The following is a 19,273-nucleotide window of genomic DNA, read 5'->3' on the forward strand; positions in this document are numbered from 1 at the left end:
GCGCAAGCCATTTTTCTTTTTCTTTGTGTATTTATGTTTGTTTTTGGATGTAAAGATGGAGGACAGAAACACAAGACATGTGTGGACAGACAGTTTATTTAGTAGTCAATGAATGCCAATATATATAAATGTAAACAAACTACTATCATTTACAGCTTTGTCAGATTTCGCATTATACCCAAATGAAACCATCACATCTTATATGCTTGAGACCACTTAAAAGCAACGTGCACTTTGTGTGTACAGTAGTGCAAAGGACGCGACAGATGTTGTCTATATTGTTTGAAAGAGACCAGAGACGATGTAGTCTGTGTGAACTCCATCGAGGAGCCCGGTGCCGTTATTATGAATGAACCAGCAGGGCACATTTTCTCCATTCTTCACATCCTGTCTGAAATCTCTCTTCCAGCCCCTGGAGTCGTGTGGGGTTCAATGAAAATCTTAATTAATTTTTCGTCTCTCTTCAGGTGTGAATATAACAATGCCTTTTTATGTTTTCATTTACCTGGTAACCGTGAGCTTGTGTCCTTTCACAAACATGTTGGCATCTTCTTTATCAGGGTCCTTTCCTGGAAACAAGTCACTGACCTCAAAGTTCACGCCATAGTAGAACTGACCTGTAGTAAAAAATCCAAATAAAGCTTGTTAAAGGGATAGTTCACACATTTTTTTTGTAATTTACTTACGCACACAAACGAATACCCGTGCCTCCTGACAACATAATGCAGTCTTATGAATTGAAACAAATTGGTTGGTGCAAGAAACAGAACATTACAGGTATGTGCCAAAAAATTTGAATATCGAGGGAAAGTCCATTTATTTCAATAATTTGTTTCAAAAAGTGAAACTTGTATGTTATATTAGTTCACTACACACAAAGTGAAATATTTCAAGCCTTTATTTGTTTCAATTTTTATGATTATGGATTAAAGACAAAAAAAACCCAAATCCAGTATTTCACAAAATTAGAATATTTCATGTGACCAATAAAAAAAGGATCTTAAATGATGTTTGATTAAACAAGGTTCAGGAGGAGCACGATCAGATAATCAACCCATTCGGCACAGGTGCAACCTGTTTAACCAATCATTCAATCAGCGCATCCTCTATATATTACCAGCCGTCTTACCTCCATCCAGCGACAGTTTCTTGGCATCCCTCCTCCACCCCTACTCCCCACTTCTAATCTGTTTCTATCCTACACTAGCAGGGGGAGTTCTCTGGGTCCGGCCTGTATTCCGGCCGGAACCCTTCCCCCGGACAGCACGCCAAAATATGCTTAATACTCGCTCAAGCAGATTAGATGTAAGGGCGAACTCGTGAAACACATGTTGGCCTTCTGAAAAGTGTGTTATTGTACTGGATTATGTCCTCAGTACTTTGTTGGGCCTCCTTTTGCACTAATTCCAGCATCAAGGCGGCGTGGCATGGAGGCGATCAGCCTTTGACTCAGTTGAGGTGTTATGGAGCCCAAGTTGCTTTGATATTGGCCTTCAGCTCGTCTGCATTTCGGGGTCTCTGTTCCCTCATCTTCCTTTTGACAATACCCCATAGATTTTCAATGGGGTTTAAGTCAGGCGAGTTTGCCGGCCAATCAAGTACAGTTATTCCATGGCTATTAAACCAGGTACTGGTAATTTTGGCTTTGTGGGCAGGTGCCAAATCCCGCAGGACAATAAAATCATCATCTCCAAAAAGCATGAAGTGCTCTAAAATTTCCTGGTAGACAGCTGCGTTGACTGTGGACTTGATAAAAGACAATGGACCCACACCAGCAGATGACATGGCTCCCCAAACCATCGCTGACTGTGGAAACTTCACACTGGACCTCTCCGGTCTTCCTCCAGACTCTAGGACCTTGATTTCCAAATCAAATGCAAAATTTGCTTTCATCTGAAAACAGGACTTGGGACCACTGGGCAAAAGACCAGAACTTTTTCTCTTTAGCCCAGCACAGACGCTTCTGACGTTGTTTTTGGTTCAGGAGTGGCTTGACGCATAATCAAGCTTTTTGGAGATGATGATTTTATTTTCCATCCTCCTTTAGAGCAAAAGGAGGCCCAACAAAGTACTGAGGACATAATACAGTACATTAACACACTTTTCAGCAGGCCAACATGTGTTTACTATCCTTTTTTTATTGGTCACATAAAATATTCTAATTTTGTGAAATACTGGATTTTTTTTTTTTTTTGTCTTTAATCCATAATCATCAAAACTGAAACAAATAAAGGCTTGAAATATTTCACTTTGTGTGTAGTGAACTAATGTAACAAATAAATTATTGAAATAAATAAACTTCCCATCGATATTCAAATTTTTTGGCACATACCTGTATTTACAACATTATTACTATGAATCCAGAAGCTCATATTTAGCATGTCTCTCTTATTTAACACACCTGATTTAGATAACCAGCTTGTTAGAAGAGAGCTATGTGCATGAACTGTGTCCCGAACGACATGACACACTGTTCATTACTCCCTACTCCCTGAGCAGGGGAAATCCATTAAAGTTTACTTCAGAAAGTTCATTCATAGATTTGAGCTGCACTGGTGCCTGTAGCTCCTTCATACACAAACCAAATTGTGAAATGTAACATCATATACCTCTGTAAATAAATACAATTTAAATTCCCGTCTCGCACTCATTAATGCCCTTTTAACAGAACATATACACTCGTTTCGAACTGGAATCATGGCGGAATATATGGTGATGTCCACTTCGAAGGGCACTTCACGGTCGAATAGAACAATTGACGTACGTGATAAGAGACACATACAAAATATGCAGGACTGATGTTGGGAAATGCCGCTGTATGTGATAATGTTGTGGTTCCTAAATTTATTAACATAATATAGAATTTTAAAATTGGTCATTTATTATTTATTGGCCAATGGTATCGATTAGCATTCTGATGTGTAGCTTAACCATAATGCATGTCAGCAAGACTGAAATTATTTTTGAAAAGACAACCTGAAAATTCCAAAAAGAAAATGTGCATTTCAGATGTGTGGATAATGCACTTAATTAACTGAATAAAAGTGTGGAATGTTGGACTTTTCAGTACTCACCCCTTGTCATCCAAGATGTTCATATCTTTCTTTCTTCAGTCATAAAGAAAAGGTGTTTTTTGAGGAGAACATTTCAGGATTTCTCTCCATATAATGGACTTCTATGGTGCCCTGAGTTTGAACTTCCAAAATGCAGTTTAAATGCAGCTTCAAAGGGCTCTAAATGATTCCGATTTGTATGCTTCTTAATATCAAACGCTTGTCTTGCTGAGCTAGACAAGACGAGCATTTGAGGTTAAGAAAGTATATAAATTGTATTTGTTTTTAGAAAATAACCCATCGTTTTGCTAGATAAGACCCTTGTTTCCTCGGCTGTGATCGTTTAGAGCCCTTTGAAGCTGCATTTTGGAAGTTCAAACTCAGGGGCACCATAGAAGTCCATTATAAGGAGGGAAATCCTGAAATATTTTACTCAAAAAACACCATTTCCCTACGACTCAAGAAAGAAAGACATGAACATCTTGGATGACAAGGGGATGAGTACATTATCTGTAAATTTTTGTTCTGAAAGTGAACTACTTGCAATGTAACTTACCAGAGGGAAGGCACTTTCAGACTTTGATGCTGAATCACAAAATAACCTTACAAATTCATGCACTAGACCAGGCATCTCCAACCCTGCTCTTGGAGAACTACCGTCCTGTAGACTTCAGTTCCAACCCTGCTCTAACACAATGCCTCTAATTATTAAGTAACACTGGACACATTGGTAAGCTGGTTCAGGAGTGTTTGATTGAGTTGGAGCTGAAATATGCAGGACGTCAACTCTTCAGGAGTAGCTTTGTAGACAGTATGTAGTGCACCAGTCTATAGTATGTCATTTGGCGCACTAACGATTTGTGAAATGTTTGGAAAGACAAGCAAATTTGAATGTGGGGATGACCAATGATTAATTTTAAAAGTTATTTTACCAAGCAGGCCGTGGACATTGCTTGAAAAGTGGTGACTGTCTAGGGTGTAGAACCCGAGGTAATCTTGATGATACGGGTGCTTCTTCCATATTTTGTGCAGGATAATAAGAAACTTGACTGAGTTCCTTAGGGTCAGTGTTAAACTGCGATCTTTGATCACCTGCAGATCCATGCTGGAGAAAGCGAAAAGATGGAGGATTGTGTTAAAAATGTAATTCTCGTAGAAGAATAGTTAATGTCAAAATGAAAATTCTGCAAAGACTCATATGCTGTTGTTTCTTGTTAATTTTAGTTTAACTTTTAGGGAAATATCCCTTAAGCACTGTTTAATATAAAGTAAAGGTATTTCTTTTACTTACTTCAGTCCTTCTAAAGTCCTGTTGTTATTCCAGGAAAATTTTGCTTGTTTTCTGTCTTCAGACACTGAGATCTCCTTTGTGCTCACCATCAATCTGATACCAAACTTCTTATGAACAATCCCAAAGCGGCCAAAATAGGTGTGCATCTTGCTTCCTGGAATGACTTTCTTATCTCCAATGGTCTGGCCATTAACTACAATGCCTGAATATGATTCAGTATGAGAAGAAAGAGAATAAACCCAGTCACAATTACCCACATCTAAATGTTTTTCTTTCTTTTTTTTTTCTTTTTTTTTGACAGAATGAATCACCTGTAAGTGGGTCTCTAACCAGGTTGAAGATGGTACCAGGTTTCTCATCAATGTTGAAGCACAGAGCGTCATTCTGATCTGGCATCTCAATGATGAAGTGTGGGTCTCCATCAACTGCCCAGAGAACAACAGACAAATATGATCAAGGTAAGATATTTTTCTTTACTTTAAGAGTTCTTTTTAAAATGTATTCTAATTTCACACCACAAAAATGACATCACTTCTCACCAAAATATGAAGAATATAGTTGTTCGGGTTTTAGTTCTTCGCCAGTGCAACCACTGACAAACTTAGGTGGTGCGTGGGAGGCACTTGTAGCTTCAAGTGTGTAGTTGTGAGAAAGAGATGGAGAGTATTCATTCCAGAGATTTTGTAATACAAGACAATGTACTTCTTAATGTTCACAGTGATATACCAATTACATTTCTCTTACCTGATTCTGTTATATCCTCTCGCTGCTCTGTGAATCAAAAGAACACAGTATTAAAAGGGACCTATTATGCCCCTTATTATAATATATAAACTAACCAACAGCAGCAGTGTAGCTATTCCACCAAGACCAAATACATTGTCATATCCATTAACATGCTAAAATCTTCAGAGAGTTGTCATAACAGAACTACAATTACCTTCAGTCAGCTTGTCAGCAATTAATGTTTCATTTTTATCATCTTCAGCCTCTGGTTTGGTGACCACCATGGAGGTAAGCGGCGTGACAAAGTTATACTGTAGAGAAAGGTCTAGAGCTTCAGCTGTGATGTTTTCTTTGTCTTCTGGGGAGCATGTCTCTCTGTTAACAGATGTATTATTTTAACATTGTATTATTTTAGTCATTCTCACATATTTGTTGAATTGTTGGAGTGCATGTTTGACCTTTTATCCAAGAGCTGCTGGATGGTCAGATATGCCCACAGTCGCTCTATGAAATCCCTGAAGACGTACTCCTGATCAGGAAACATGCTGTCCCACTCTTGAGTAATCGCTAGACCTCCAACCACAAACTGTTCTTTCATCTGAAATCAAGCGTATGGCACTAATGAAACACTACAATCAAACTGATTTTAATTCAGTAGCTATTAGTTGGCTTCTCTTACCCCATGTGCTGATACTTCAGTCTGAATCATGTCAGTCTCAGGTTCTTGTAGGCGTCCAGCAACCACTATCTCAGAGCCTTTGAAGAATTGTCTAAAGTGACTTTGTGTCAAGTCAGTTACAGCATTGCCAGGATAATTGAGTCTCACTTCTAAAAGTAGTGGGGTAGCCACTTCCTTATAAAAACCCTATAGAGACAGAAAATCATTCAAAACCTGGATACAGAAACTAGCAGGTTACATTTATTAAACATCCTGCTGAAAAAAAACAGCATATGCTGGTTAAGTATGTTTTGGTGCTGGGATGCTGGTTTTAGCTGGTTTATGCTGGTCCTTTGCTGGTTAATGCTGGTCCTTTGCTGGTTTATGCTGGTCCTTTGCTGGTTAATGCTGGTCCTTTGCTGGTCAATGCTGGTCCTTTGCTGGTTTATGCTGGTCCTTTGCTGGTTAATGCTGGTCCTTTGCTGGTTTATGCTGGTCCTTTGCTGGTTAATGCTGGTCCTTTGCTGGTCAATGCTGGTCCTTTGCTGGTTTATGCTGGTCCTTTGCTGGTTTATGCAGGTCCTTAGCTGGTTTATGCTGGTCCTTTGCTGGTTAATGCTGGTCCTTTGCTGGTTTATGCTGGTCCTTTGCTGGTTAATGCTGGTCCTTTGCTGGTCAATGCTGGTCCTTTGCTGGTTAATGCTGGTCCTTTGCTGGTCAATGCTGGTCCTTTGCTGGTTAATGCTGGTCCTTTGCTGGTCAATGCTGGTCCTTTGCTGGTTTATGCTGGTCCTTTGCTGGTTTATGCTGGTCCTTTGCTGGTTAATGCTGGTCCTTTGCTGGTTTATGCTGGTCCTTTGCTGGTTAATGCTGGTCCTTTGCTGGTCAATGCTGGTCCTTTGCTGGTTTATGCTGGTCCTTTGCTGGTTTATGCTGGTCCTTAGCTGGTTTATGCTGGTCCTTTGCTGGTTAATGCTGGTCCTTTGCTGGTTTATGCTGGTCCTTTGCTGGTTAATGCTGGTCCTTTGCTGGTTTATGCTGGTCCTTTGCTGGTTAATGCTGGTCCTTTGCTGGTTAATGCTAGTCCTTTGCTGGTTAATGCTGGTCCTTAGCTGGTTAATGCTGGTCCTTTGCTGGTTTATGCTGGTCCTTTGCTGGTTAATGCTGGTCCTTTGCTGGTTTATGCTGGTCCTTTGCTGGTTTATGCTGGTCCTTTGCTGGTTAATGATGTTCCTTTGCTGGTTTATGCTGGTCCTTTGCTGGTTTATGCTGGTCCTTTGCTGGTTTATGCTGGTCCTTTGCTGGTTAATGATGTTCCTTTGCTGGTTAATGCTGGTCCTTTTCTGGTTAATGCTGGTCCTTTGCTGGTCCTTAGCTGGTTAATGCTAGTCCTTTGCTGGTTTATGCTGGTCCTTAGCTGGTTTATGCTGGTCCTTAGCTGGTTAATGCTGGTCCTTTGCTGGTTAATGATGTTCCTTTGCTGGTTAATGCTGGTCCTTAGCTGGTTTATGCTGGTCCTTTGCTGGTTTATGCTGGTCCTTTGCTGGTTAATGATGTTCCTTTGCTGGTTAATGCTGGTCCTTTTCTGGTTAATGCTGGTCCTTTGCTGGTCCTTAGCTGGTTAATGCTAGTCCTTTGCTGGTTTATGCTAGTCCTTTGCTGGTTTATGCTGGTCCTTAGCTGGTTTATGCTGGTCCTTAGCTGGTTAATGCTGGTCCTTTGCTGGTTAATGATGTTCCTTTGCTGGTTAATGCTGGTCCTTAGCTGGTTTATGCTGGTCCTTTGCTGGTTAATGATGTTCCTTTGCTGGTTAATGCTGGTCCTTTTCTGGTTAATGCTGGTCCTTTGCTGGTCCTTAGCTGGTTAATGCTAGTCCTTTGCTGGTTTATGCTGGTCCTTAGCTGGTTTATGCTGGTCCTTTGCTGGTTTATGCTGGTCCTTTGCTGGTTAATGATGTTCCTTTGCTGGTTAATGCTGGTCCTTTTCTGGTTAATGCTGGTCCTTTGCTGGTCCTTAGCTGGTTAATGCTAGTCCTTTGCTGGCTAATGCTGGTCCTTTGCTGGTTAATGCTGGTCCTTTGCTGGTTAATGCTGGTCCTTTGCTGGTTTATGCTGGTCCTTAGCTGGTTAATGCTGGTCCTTTGCTGGTTAATGCTGGTCCTTTGCTGGTTTATGCTGGTCCTTAGCTGGTTAATGCTGGTCCTTTGCTGGTTAATGCTGGTCCTTTGCTGGTTAATGCTAGTCCTTTGCTGGTTTATGCTGGTCATTAGCTGGTTAATGCTGGTCCTTTGCTGGTTTATGCTGGTCCTTAGCTGGTTAATGCTGGTCCTTTGCTGGTTAATGCTGGTCCTTTGCTTGTTTATGCTGGTCCTTAGCTGGTTAATGCTGGTCCTTTGCTGGTTAATGCTGGTCCTTTGGTGATTTATGCTGGTCCTTAGCTGGTTAATGCTGGTCCTTTGCTGGTTTATGCTGGTCCTTAGCTGGTTAATGCTGGTCCTTTGCTGGTTAATGCTGGTCCTTTGGTGGTTTATGCTGGTCCTTAGCTGGTTAATGCTGGTCCTTTGCTGGTCATGTTGCTGGTCAAGGGCCAGCATAAACCAGCAAAGGACAAGCATAAACCATCTAAAACCAGCATCCCAGCACCAAAACATACCTAACCAGCATATGCTGTTTTTTTCAGCAGGGATAAGCAGCATTAGGGAGTAACTTACATGTAATGGCGATACATACATGTCTAATTTTTTAAAGAAGGAAAGTCATTGCCTACTCCTGCCTGCTACACCATGCTACTGAAGTGTATTCAAGATGTATTGTAGCTCTTTAATATTTGGTGCATGTCCAGTATTTCATTTAACAAATTTTCATAACACATGAGCTAGTCTGCAAGCTAGATAAAGATATCTTTACCAGCCACAATTCTATTTATGAATCCTTTGAGAGAAAATATGTAGCTAACATTTTTCCTCCTTGAATAAGGTGGGTAACCATGTCAGATATAATATTACAGTTTAGACCCAACCCTAATTAAACACACCTGAACAAGCTGATCAATATTTTCTAGATCACCAAAAAGCTACGGGCAAGTGTGTTTGATCAATGAGTCATTACTAATGACTCACAAGGTCATTGAGTTGTGAAATTCAGAGGATCAACAGATTACTCTGGCCAAAGCAACTTTGAGTGCAAAGTTTGGGGCAAAAGACAACCACGTCTAGTTTAAATGTTTAAAAATGGTGCACAGTTGAAAGCATTCATTAGAAATTTAGAAAAGTGATCCAATGTAATCAGTTACATTAATAAAGCAATCAAAATAGTTTTCGCATTTTAAATAGGTTAACTTGTATTCTGTAACCCATTATATTTCCAAAGTAACCTTCTCAACACTGAATATAAGGTATTTTATTGGCTGAGAGTATGTCTAACTCTACCTGTAGTTGAAGGACAGCATCCGAGGCCTCATAGACTCTTCGAGCGAGTCCATCATTCTGCTTGGCCAGCGCGTCAAGAAGGCCGTAGTCCACATCATAGCCAAAGCCCAAACAAAAGAGACTCATGCTTCCATTAATAGCACTACGGACATTTTCTTGGATTTTGGATAGATCTTGCTGGCCTTAAACACACATTATTGAGGGAAGACTGTTAAATTGATGTAACTGAATGTTTGGATTTTATAAAGCAGGAGTTTTCAGACTTTTTATTGCCACAACCTCCAATATGATGATTCCCTTTATAAGAGACATCTTTCCTAAAACATTAAGACAAGTATATATTGTCATAAACTGTCTAAGACAATTATTAAACATGATCTTTTATAAACATGTTGTTGTTTCCCAAATTTAATATATCCTCCTGACTACCAGGGAAAAAAAAGTTTTGTGATTTTAGTATTTTTTCATGTCATAACTTTGCAAGAAAAAACGGGAAAAATATGATTATTGAAAAATGATAAAGGACACCAGGATTTAAAAAAAAAAAAAAAAGACATGAATAAACATAAAACAATTTTTTTTGTTTTAATCACAGATCAATTCTTATTTTTTATACCAAACTTTATTTTTGCAAACTATATTTTTAAGATGATTCTTAACTGTTTTATGAAACATATAACAGAATGATTTGATATACTATTTTTCTTAATGCAAAATGTGTGTAAAATGGCCATGAATGGCCCATTATAAACAATGTATCTATAAACTGTATCTAATATGCATATTAATGTGTTTTTGGGGCAACATATAATGAAAAAAATAAATGTAATAATTATAATTATTAATTATTAATAATTGGCAATATATTCATAACAATATCTAATTTTTTATAGAAATATTAAAATATAATTTCTTTCCATATTCACTTGTTGTGTATCCTAAAATGTGTAATAAACATGCTTTAAGTCCTGGTGTCCTCTTTAGTAGCAGTTTCATAACAGAAAGTCATATTTTGATTTGAAACCCTATAACATTTTCCTGAGATGTTGTCTTATGACAAATAATTTGAAAATGAGTCAGATTTAAATTTTCATTACAAAATACTATCATATTTCCATAAGGGTGTTAAATTTGATCACTAAATTAATGCCAGCTATTTGTACAGACCAAGGAGAGGGAGAGTCATGGTGAAACTTCCTAACATTTGGTATCTCTGAAAAGCCCTGAATGTGCTCTGTACAGGACATTTAGACCTAAAACTGTGGCATGTAAGGTCAGAGAAACTAATATCCTCTACAGAGGACAAACTCCATAGCTGGTATTCAGGAGGATATAACCTTTTTTATTAGGCCTGGGAATTTTCATATACATACTGATTCAATATTACAACATTTATCTGGCGATTCTGTATGTATAGTGCTTTTTTTTATATATATATGTGTTTAGTATTTTATACATTTTGGCTCTCAAAGTCCAGGATGTTGATTTCTGTTTAACTGGTTAAAAGGATAGTTCACCCATAAATGAAAAGTCTGCCATCATTTATTCCCCCTTAAGTTGTTCCAAACCTGTGTGAATTTCTTTTTTCTGCCAAACACAAAAAAAGAAGATATTCTGTCGAATGTGGGTAACCAAACAGTTTCTGGTCCCCATTGACTTCCATATTATGAAAAAAATACTATGGAAGTCAATGGGGACCAGAAACAGTTTGCTTACCCACATTCCTTAATATATCTGCCTTATGTTTAACAAAAGGAAGAAACTCACACAGGTTTGGAACAAGTTTGGTGATTAATAAAGACAGAATTTACATTTTTGGGTGAACTACCAACAACTTAAAATGTAAACAATTGAAATGAAAAAGTGGAGTGTAAATTAAATAGCTTTCAAAAATACAAATATTGAAGAAGAAAAACATATTTTAAACAATGAAACAAATTGTTTTTTCAATATGCAACTGCGGAAGGCTTAAGCTGCCAGAGTTTTCCAGACAAGATCAGTGAACAGTGTTTTTCTTTTTCTCAACATTACTACTAATCACATAATAAGCATTCATGCTATTATGAAAGGTGCTGTTTAGGCTGCATTTAGATCTATTTTATTTTTATTTTTTTTAATGAAGCCATAGCACTCCCTTGTACGCAGTTTGAAAACTCCTGTTCTACAGCATACAGAATGCCAAACAAAGACAGCATTCATTTATTAATTATTGCCATAGAAAAAGTATTTTAAAACAGTTTTTTTATTAAATACAAACCAAAACTGGGTCGGCCATCAGTTAGTAGAATGATCATGGACATGTCTGCGAAGAAGTCACTTTTTTCTGAGGTAAGCATGTCCACCGCATGCAGAAGGCCGTTGTTTATATCAGTCACTAATGAAAAAAAATATGACAGAAAGTTTAATACAGTAATACTTACAGCTAGTCTATGATTTCAACCTTGTGGAGAATTTACAGTCCTGTTATTTTGCTTCATACTTACAGTGTCTCGCTTCAATAGTCCGGACAAATTCTTTTGCGGCAGTCACATTCTCTGATGTAGCTTTGCTAAGAAATGGTCTCCATGACTCTATAATGTCATCAAACGTGACCAGCCCAAAGTAATCCTCTTCATACAGTTCACTTAATATGGTCATCAGAGCTTCTCGAGTCTGCCAACAGATAATCAGCAGATGATTTAAATGCACAAACTAGGAGGAAAGTGTAGAGGTGTTTTCCTCATATGACTCGCCTGCTGCATCTTCTGTCCCTCCATGGAGCCACTTCGGTCTATCACAAATACCACATTTTTAGGCATTTGTGGCAGATCTTCTGGAGCAAAAAAGTGTACAAAGTAGCCATTTACTGCCTGAAACAGAAACACGAGAACAGCACAATCTAAATAAGACACGGTTAGCAAGAAATTCATTGTGAGAAAAGGCTTTGCTGATATTGTACCTGAATTTCTCCTATGTTATGTGGATGTTTCACATCGTACTTGATTATGAAATCCCCGTCGATCAATGTCTCCTCACAGTCTGAGCATTTCTTCTGCTGAACCAGTGTAGGAGAGAAGTACACATGTGCCTGAGGATTACAGATGATCAATGTTCAATCAGTCGAGCATAGCAGGACTGTTTCCTCTAGTAGTTAAAAAAGTGTTTTAGGCTCATTATAGGCTCATAAAATGAGATGCTTAACGGTGAGCTGGAAACTGTCACCTGGTTAGGACACTGTAAGGTGGAGTGAGTCTACTAAACTAGTCTCCAGGAAGTTGCAATAGTTTAAAATAAACTAAACTTTTTTTTAAGAACTTAAGTTTCAGGTTTTAGTCCCAGTTACAAGATACAAAGTTATGAGTAATACTCACAACTAGTGTTGGGGAAAGTTACTTTTAAAAGTAATGCATTATTGAGTTACTGTCTAAAAAAGTAACTAATTACGTTACTTAGTTAGTTTTGATGGAAAGTAATGCGTTACGTTACTTGTTAAATCTGGGCAGGGCTTGCTTGTTTATTTTTAATATAAAAAGTTCTATTTTTGTCAAATGTAAAAGCCTTTTAGAGAAAAGTTAATTGACGTCTGTACAGTAGACCGCAGAAGAAAAAATGTCAACTCTTCAGCAATAAAAAAAGGATAACAAATGTTAGATTATCTTGAGTAATTTTTGCTTATTAGTATAGATGAACTGAATTATCAAAGGACATAAAGGATATTTGCATTATTTAACATATTTAATTATTTCAGGTTTGCGTTGAATTTCAGTTTTTATTCATTTTGAGGAATACTGTATCTGTTTTTTTTCAGTGAGTGAGATCAATTGATGCATGTTCACATTAATTCTAGAACTAAAGTAACATCTTACTCACAATTTCTCTCAACATGGGGACAGAAGAGCTTTTAATCAATAAATAGGGGGAAAAGTAACTGGCGTTACTTATTTGAAAAAGTAACTCCGATATTTTCTTGTCAATTAAAAAGTAATGCGTTACTTTACTAGTTACTTGGAAAAAGTAATGTTATTACATAACTTGAATTACTTGTAATGCGTTACCCTCAACACTGGTCACCACTGTGAAATAAAGGTGCAATTATGAGAAATAAAAACTAACTGTGTAAGATATAAGGTTTTAATTTGAGAAATAATCCGTCTATCTATGACTGCCATTAATAGTCACTTGTGAAATATTGTGAAAGTCGCAATTACAAGATATAAACTTGCATCTTTAAGATATGTTTGCATTGAGAAATGTTTGTGTTGTTTTGTTAGACTGAGGTATAAATAGTCTTCCAAATCAATTGAACAATGTTGGGGAATTTTGTGTGATTGTGATAGTTGAACATTTTTAGTGAGAAATTAAGTTTTAGGTTTGAGATGCAATAAATGTGGAATTATGAGAAATAAAGTCGCAGTTACAAGATATAAGAATGAATATAGCTGCAAGCAGTGATTCCCGACATTTAAGCACATACGAAAAAAGACATTATGTAGCAAGCCTTTTTTTTTTTTTGCAAATACAGGTAGTTTACCATAAGAATATTATATTTTGTAACGTTTGTGACTGCTGTAGCACCAGCTGTGGTTCAACCTCCTTAAAACTTTGCATGCTTGTTTAGAATCACCTGTCGCATGTGAAGTTTTGAGTTTTCCTTTAGGCTTTATAGGATTTTGGGTAAATTTGGACAGGCCCCCTTTCTAAACGACCCTGTTAAAGCCCACCAAGTTTTGTTCCAATCGGCCTCCGTTAACCTTGTCTAATAGGTGTTCAAACTTCATCAGCCAATTGCGGCCTTTTTTTTTTGAGATACGGAAATGTCCTTATAAACACAAGTGGCACTTTGGACCAGGAGCATGTACAGCGATTTTCATGTTGATAGGACAAATGGTTGCGTAGGTATAGCCATTTTTATGTTTTTTTTTTCCTTCTTATAGCACCACCAAGTGGCCAAACTCAGCAATTTTTGTCTTGTGACCTTAGATTGGGCTCTTACATAAGTTTTGTGAGTTTGGCAAAGATATCTCATTCCGTTTAGGCATTTTACTAAAAGTGGCCCTGCCCCTTTCAAACCTTTTGGTGTTCCTTTGCGATGGTGAGACGAAAGTTAGACTTTGTTTTGATAATAATTGATATTCACTCTTCAGTGAATCTTTCTGCATTGGTTTGATTTCGTTCAGGCGACAAACCTAGGACTAGTTCGCAAATGTAGGTTATGCAAAAAATCCAAAATACCCGAAAATTTCGCTGACTGATGGTTTAGGAGTTATGAGTGGTTTCATACTGTTGATCGCTGTAGTGCCCCCTTTAGGCCGATTGGGGCGAGTCTTGGTGACATTGTCGGCGGTGCGAGTACTACCATCCCTCCAAGTATCAACTCTCTATGACTTACGGTTTGATCTGCACAATCAGTTTTATGTGGAGATCCCTGATCCATGGCCATTCTAGCAATTACAATAGGGTTTCAGTGCTACGCTCTTGAACCCCCAAATATTAGAAATGTTCACAATTGTGACATAAAAGTGCAATTGTGAGAAATGAAAATATTTTTACATATGAAGTCACAATTTAAGAAATACTCTATTTTTGTCATAAAAGTCAATTTGATCAACTTCAAATATGAAGTTGCAAATGGAAGGCAATAACTTACAATTTTGAGAAATAGTTACATTGATTTGGATTGTGTAGAATGTGTTCCCTCTTAACACATGGACTCTTCCAGTCACGCCTGTCATCCAGCACGAAATGGACTATTCCTCAACTTTACGTTGGAGTTCGTGAAGTGATGGAGATGAGAACAGGTGGATGATAACGGGAAAAGTAAATCAGTCAAATAGTATAGATAGATATAAGGTATAGAAATCCAAACCGGAGGAGTTTTATAGTTTGTGCGTGTGGGTGCATTACAACGTAAGTTTTCATATCATTTCTGAGTAATCTCTGCAATTGTACTGCTAAACGCTATTCCGCCTATACAAGTGTTTATATTTCATATTGTTTGATTATATATGTATGTATGATTATACTTCGCTACTATACCGTGACTATCATTACTATTCACGTTATTTACTCATGTAGTTTATGTATATAGTCCTGAGATACAAGGATACACGGGCGCATTTCAGATAACACGCATGCGCTCTAGATTTGTTTACACTGTTCAGCAACAGTGCGTGCACAGCAGCGATGCTCACGTGAACAGTTCATATAAAGGTTAACGCACACACATAGTAGTAGACACTCATTTCTGCCTACTAGTTTAAGACATTGTTTGTGATATTGTCTGTTACATTTATCTACATTGTACAGTTGCTTCAAATAAGCTTTATTAATGTTGTATTGTGCTTTTATATATTTCCTATTAATACTCATGTTTGTATTTTATATTTTCAGAACCACACATTTATGTACATTTAATAAACCCATTTGGATTACTTGAGTAAGACATCATTGTTCTGACCGGACAAACTTTAGCCTTCACCCTAACCTGAACTAGCAGTAGATAAATTGATAAGATTTTTCAGATTGGTTTGCAGTTTGTTATTTGTTTAGTTTTATTTGTCTAAGGTATAAACAGACTTTCATATCAATCAAACAATGGGAGATTGCTGTGCAGTTGCGTAGCTTAAAATAAACTTTTTGTGAGAAATTAAATTTCAGGTTTGATATATACAGTAGATGTGCAATTATGAGAAATTAAGTCAATATATTAGAAAACAAAGTTGTAAGAAATGTGACATAAAGGTGCAATTATGAGAAATAATAACTAAATTTTTTTTAACATATGAAGTCACATTTGATGAATAATCTATTTATGACAGTCATATTAATCAATTGTGAAAAAAGAAATTGCAAATGCAAGGCATTAACTCACAATTTTGAGAAATAGTTACATTGATTAAGTTTGGTTTAGCTTTGCAGTCTCTTTTTTGTTTAGTTTTATTTGTCTAAGGTATAAACAGACTTCCATATCAATCAAACAATGGGAGATTTCTTGCAATTGTGTAGCTTAAAAATTAACTACTTTTTGTGAGAAATTCAGTTTCAGGTTTGAGATATACAGTAAATGTGCACTTATGAGAAATTAAGTCAATATATATGAAAACAAAGTTGTAAGAAATCTGACATAAAGGTGCAATTATGAGAAATAAAAACTAAATTTTTACATATGAAGTCACAATTTAAGAAATAATATATCTATGACAGTCATAATACTCGATTGTGAAATAAGAAGTTACTAATGAAAGGCATTAACTCACAATTTAAAAATAGTTACATTGATTTAGTTTGGTTTGGCTTTGGTTTTTTGTTTAGTTTTATTTGTCTAAGCTATAAGTATACTTTCAAGTTTGTGTTTACAGTAAATGTGCAATTATGAGAAATTAAGTCAATATATTGAGAAATGTGACCTAAAGGTGCAATTATGAGAAAAAAAAGCATTTTTTACATACAAAGTCACAATTGATGAATAATCTATTCATGCCAGTCATAATAACCAGTTGTAATATATAGTTGCAAATGCAAGATATTAACTCAATTTTGAGACATGTTTGCAAAAATAGTTACATTGATTAATTGTTTCATGTAGTTTGGTTTGGCTTTGTGTTTTGTTTGACTAAGGTAAAAAATGAATATAGTCACAATTGACAAATAACCCATTTATGACAGTCATAATAGTCAATTGTGAAATATGAAGTTACTAATGAAAGGCATTAACTCACAATTTAAAAATAGTTACATTGATTTAGTTTGGTTTGGCTTTGGTTTTTTGTTTAGTTTTATTTGTCTAAGCGATAAGTATACTTTCAAGTTTGTGTTTACAGTAAATGTGCAATTATGAGAAATTAAGTCAATATATTGAGAAATGTGACCTAAAGGTGCATTTATGAGAAATAAAAACATTTTTTTACATACAAAGTCACAATTGATGAATAATCTATTTATGCCAGTCATAATAACCAGTTGTAATATATAGTTGCAAATGCAAATTATTAACTCAATTTTGAGACATGTTTGCAATAAAAGTTACATTGATTAAATGTTTCATGTAGTTTGGTTTGGCTTTGTGTTTTGTTTGACTAAGGTAAAAAATGAATATAGTCACAATTGACAAATAACCCATTTATGACAGTCATAATAGTCAATTGTGAAATATGAAGTCGCAAATGGAAGGCAATGAAACTCAAATAGTTGCTACTGTTTTAGTTGTTATATAGGCCTCCATATCAATCAACCAATGTCAGGGGATTGTTGAAAAGTGTTCACTTTAACCTTTTTATCAGTGACAGATTTCTCCACTAGAGGGAGCAGCTCATTGGGGACGAATGTACCGTTGACGTCCACAAATGCAATTCCATAAGGTTCGTAGATATCAACCACGATCTGTGGATGAGATACACAACTGATATAACACAGCGTACAATATTTCAACATTTCACCTGAATATATGTAATAAAACTGTATATAACGACGAACCTCAAAATTCTGAACCAGCTGTTTCGGTCGGACACCAATCATGATTTCATAGCTGCCAAGACGTCGTTGCAGGAGTTCCTCGTAAGTCAGAGTAAATGTGACGCGGCTCTGGGGAGCGATGTTCACGGACACAGAAAACGTCTCCATGTTCCTCCCCGAAGCCCTGAAAAGCAAAAACAACTCTCATTCCTGATAAGTGAGATTAGCAAATACTGCAAAAGTAAATGTGTACTTTGTCAGCATTCCAGAGCTTTGTAGTTGACCTGTACTTACTTAACCAGGCCGGCAGTCTGGCCGGATGACACAGCGCTCTCATACTGCTGCCTGGCCTGCTCTTTTTCCCTCACCTCGCTGACATATATCCTGCCCTCAATCTCTCTGAAACAACAAACAGCTATTTCATGAGGCAGTAGCTGGTTTGGGGCATGATGGCAAGTGGGAATTATATTTATAGCTTGTGTGAAGAAAGAAAGACTAACATGCTAAAGTTGGAGATGAAGGCTGTTTTGGGTAAGTCCACCTCAAAGAACACTTCCTGTGACGCTCTGGCTGTGTTCAGGGCTTCGGTGGTCATCACTGTGTGAGCAAAACGAGACGCGACCTTGCAGTCCACTCGCATACTTTGCACTTCTATCTGAGAGAGAGACTGACAGACAGTAAAAGAAAGTTAGAGAATCTACTGTACAGTTATAGTTATATTGAACTTATATTCAAAATATGTGACCCTGGACCACAAAACCAGTCTTAAGTCGCTGGGGTATGTTTGTAGCAATAGCCAAAAATACATTGTATGGGTCAAAATTATAGATTTTTCTTTTATGCCAAAAATCATTAGGAAATTAAGTAAAGATCATGTTCCATGAAAATTTTTTGTAAAATTCCTACTGTAAAGGTATCAAAATGTAATTTTTGATTAGTAATATGCATTGTTAAGAACTTAATTTGGACAACTTTAAAGGTGATTTTCTCAGGATTTAGATTTTTTTGCACCCTCAGATTCCAGATTTTCAAATAGATGTATCTCGGCCAAATATTGTCCTATCCTAACAAGCAATACATCAATAAAAAGCTTATTTACTGAGCTTTCATATTCTATATGCATCTCAGTTTTGTAAAATTTAACCTTATGACTGGTTTTGTGGTCCAGGGTCACATATGGCACATCTGGTATAACAATTTATATTATTTTATCAATTATGGCATATTCCAAAAAATTGTTGCTTTCAGTGCTGTATGTTTAATTTGTTTTGTATTTTAGCTTTGCAAGTAGGGCTGCAAAAGTAGAGTATTCTACTGATTATTCTATCAATTAATTGAGTAATCGGATAAGGAGTAATTTTTCTTTATTAACACATACATTAATAACTCAAAACTGAATCCATTTAATGCATTTAATTGCCAAACTACATTTAAAATGCAAATACAAATATATCAATAAAAAATAAATACTATAAATATATCAATAAAAAATAATAAAATATTATAAATAATAAAAATATCATATTATATTTTATATTATAAAAAATAATTTCATGTTACTTAAAAAAGGGAAACATAACCTAAAACTAAGGCATAAATCAAGAAATATAAAAATAAATTTTACATTACTCAAAAAAAAAAAAAAAAAAAAAAGATAAACAGTACAAACTAAAACGCCATAAATCAAA

The 19,273-nt window shown here is 36.4% G+C and overlaps 1 protein-coding gene across 1 annotated transcript; it reads right to left on the reverse strand.

Moving 5' to 3' along the window:
- Positions 1-88: 88 nt before the first annotated feature.
- Positions 89-18,240, reverse strand: itih3a.2 (inter-alpha-trypsin inhibitor heavy chain 3a, tandem duplicate 2). The gene is made up of 19 exons (XM_073825666.1): positions 18,086-18,240; positions 17,880-17,984; positions 17,607-17,769; positions 17,403-17,513; positions 12,094-12,222; positions 11,888-12,004; positions 11,639-11,807; positions 11,413-11,529; positions 9,156-9,337; positions 5,750-5,935; positions 5,529-5,668; positions 5,285-5,445; positions 5,089-5,115; positions 4,884-4,973; positions 4,656-4,769; positions 4,345-4,546; positions 3,986-4,158; positions 506-617; positions 89-412 (listed from the first exon to the last, which is right to left on the reverse strand). Exons 1-19 carry the CDS (start codon positions 18,223-18,225, stop codon positions 274-276), a joined length of 2,577 nt encoding a protein of 858 aa, XP_073681767.1. The 5' UTR covers positions 18,226-18,240; the 3' UTR covers positions 89-273.
- Between the last annotated feature and the right edge of the window lie 1,033 nt (positions 18,241-19,273).

The sequence above is a fragment of the Garra rufa genome, chromosome 20 (genome assembly GCF_049309525.1).
Source record: "Garra rufa chromosome 20, GarRuf1.0, whole genome shotgun sequence".
NCBI lineage: Eukaryota > Metazoa > Chordata > Actinopteri > Cypriniformes > Cyprinidae > Garra > Garra rufa.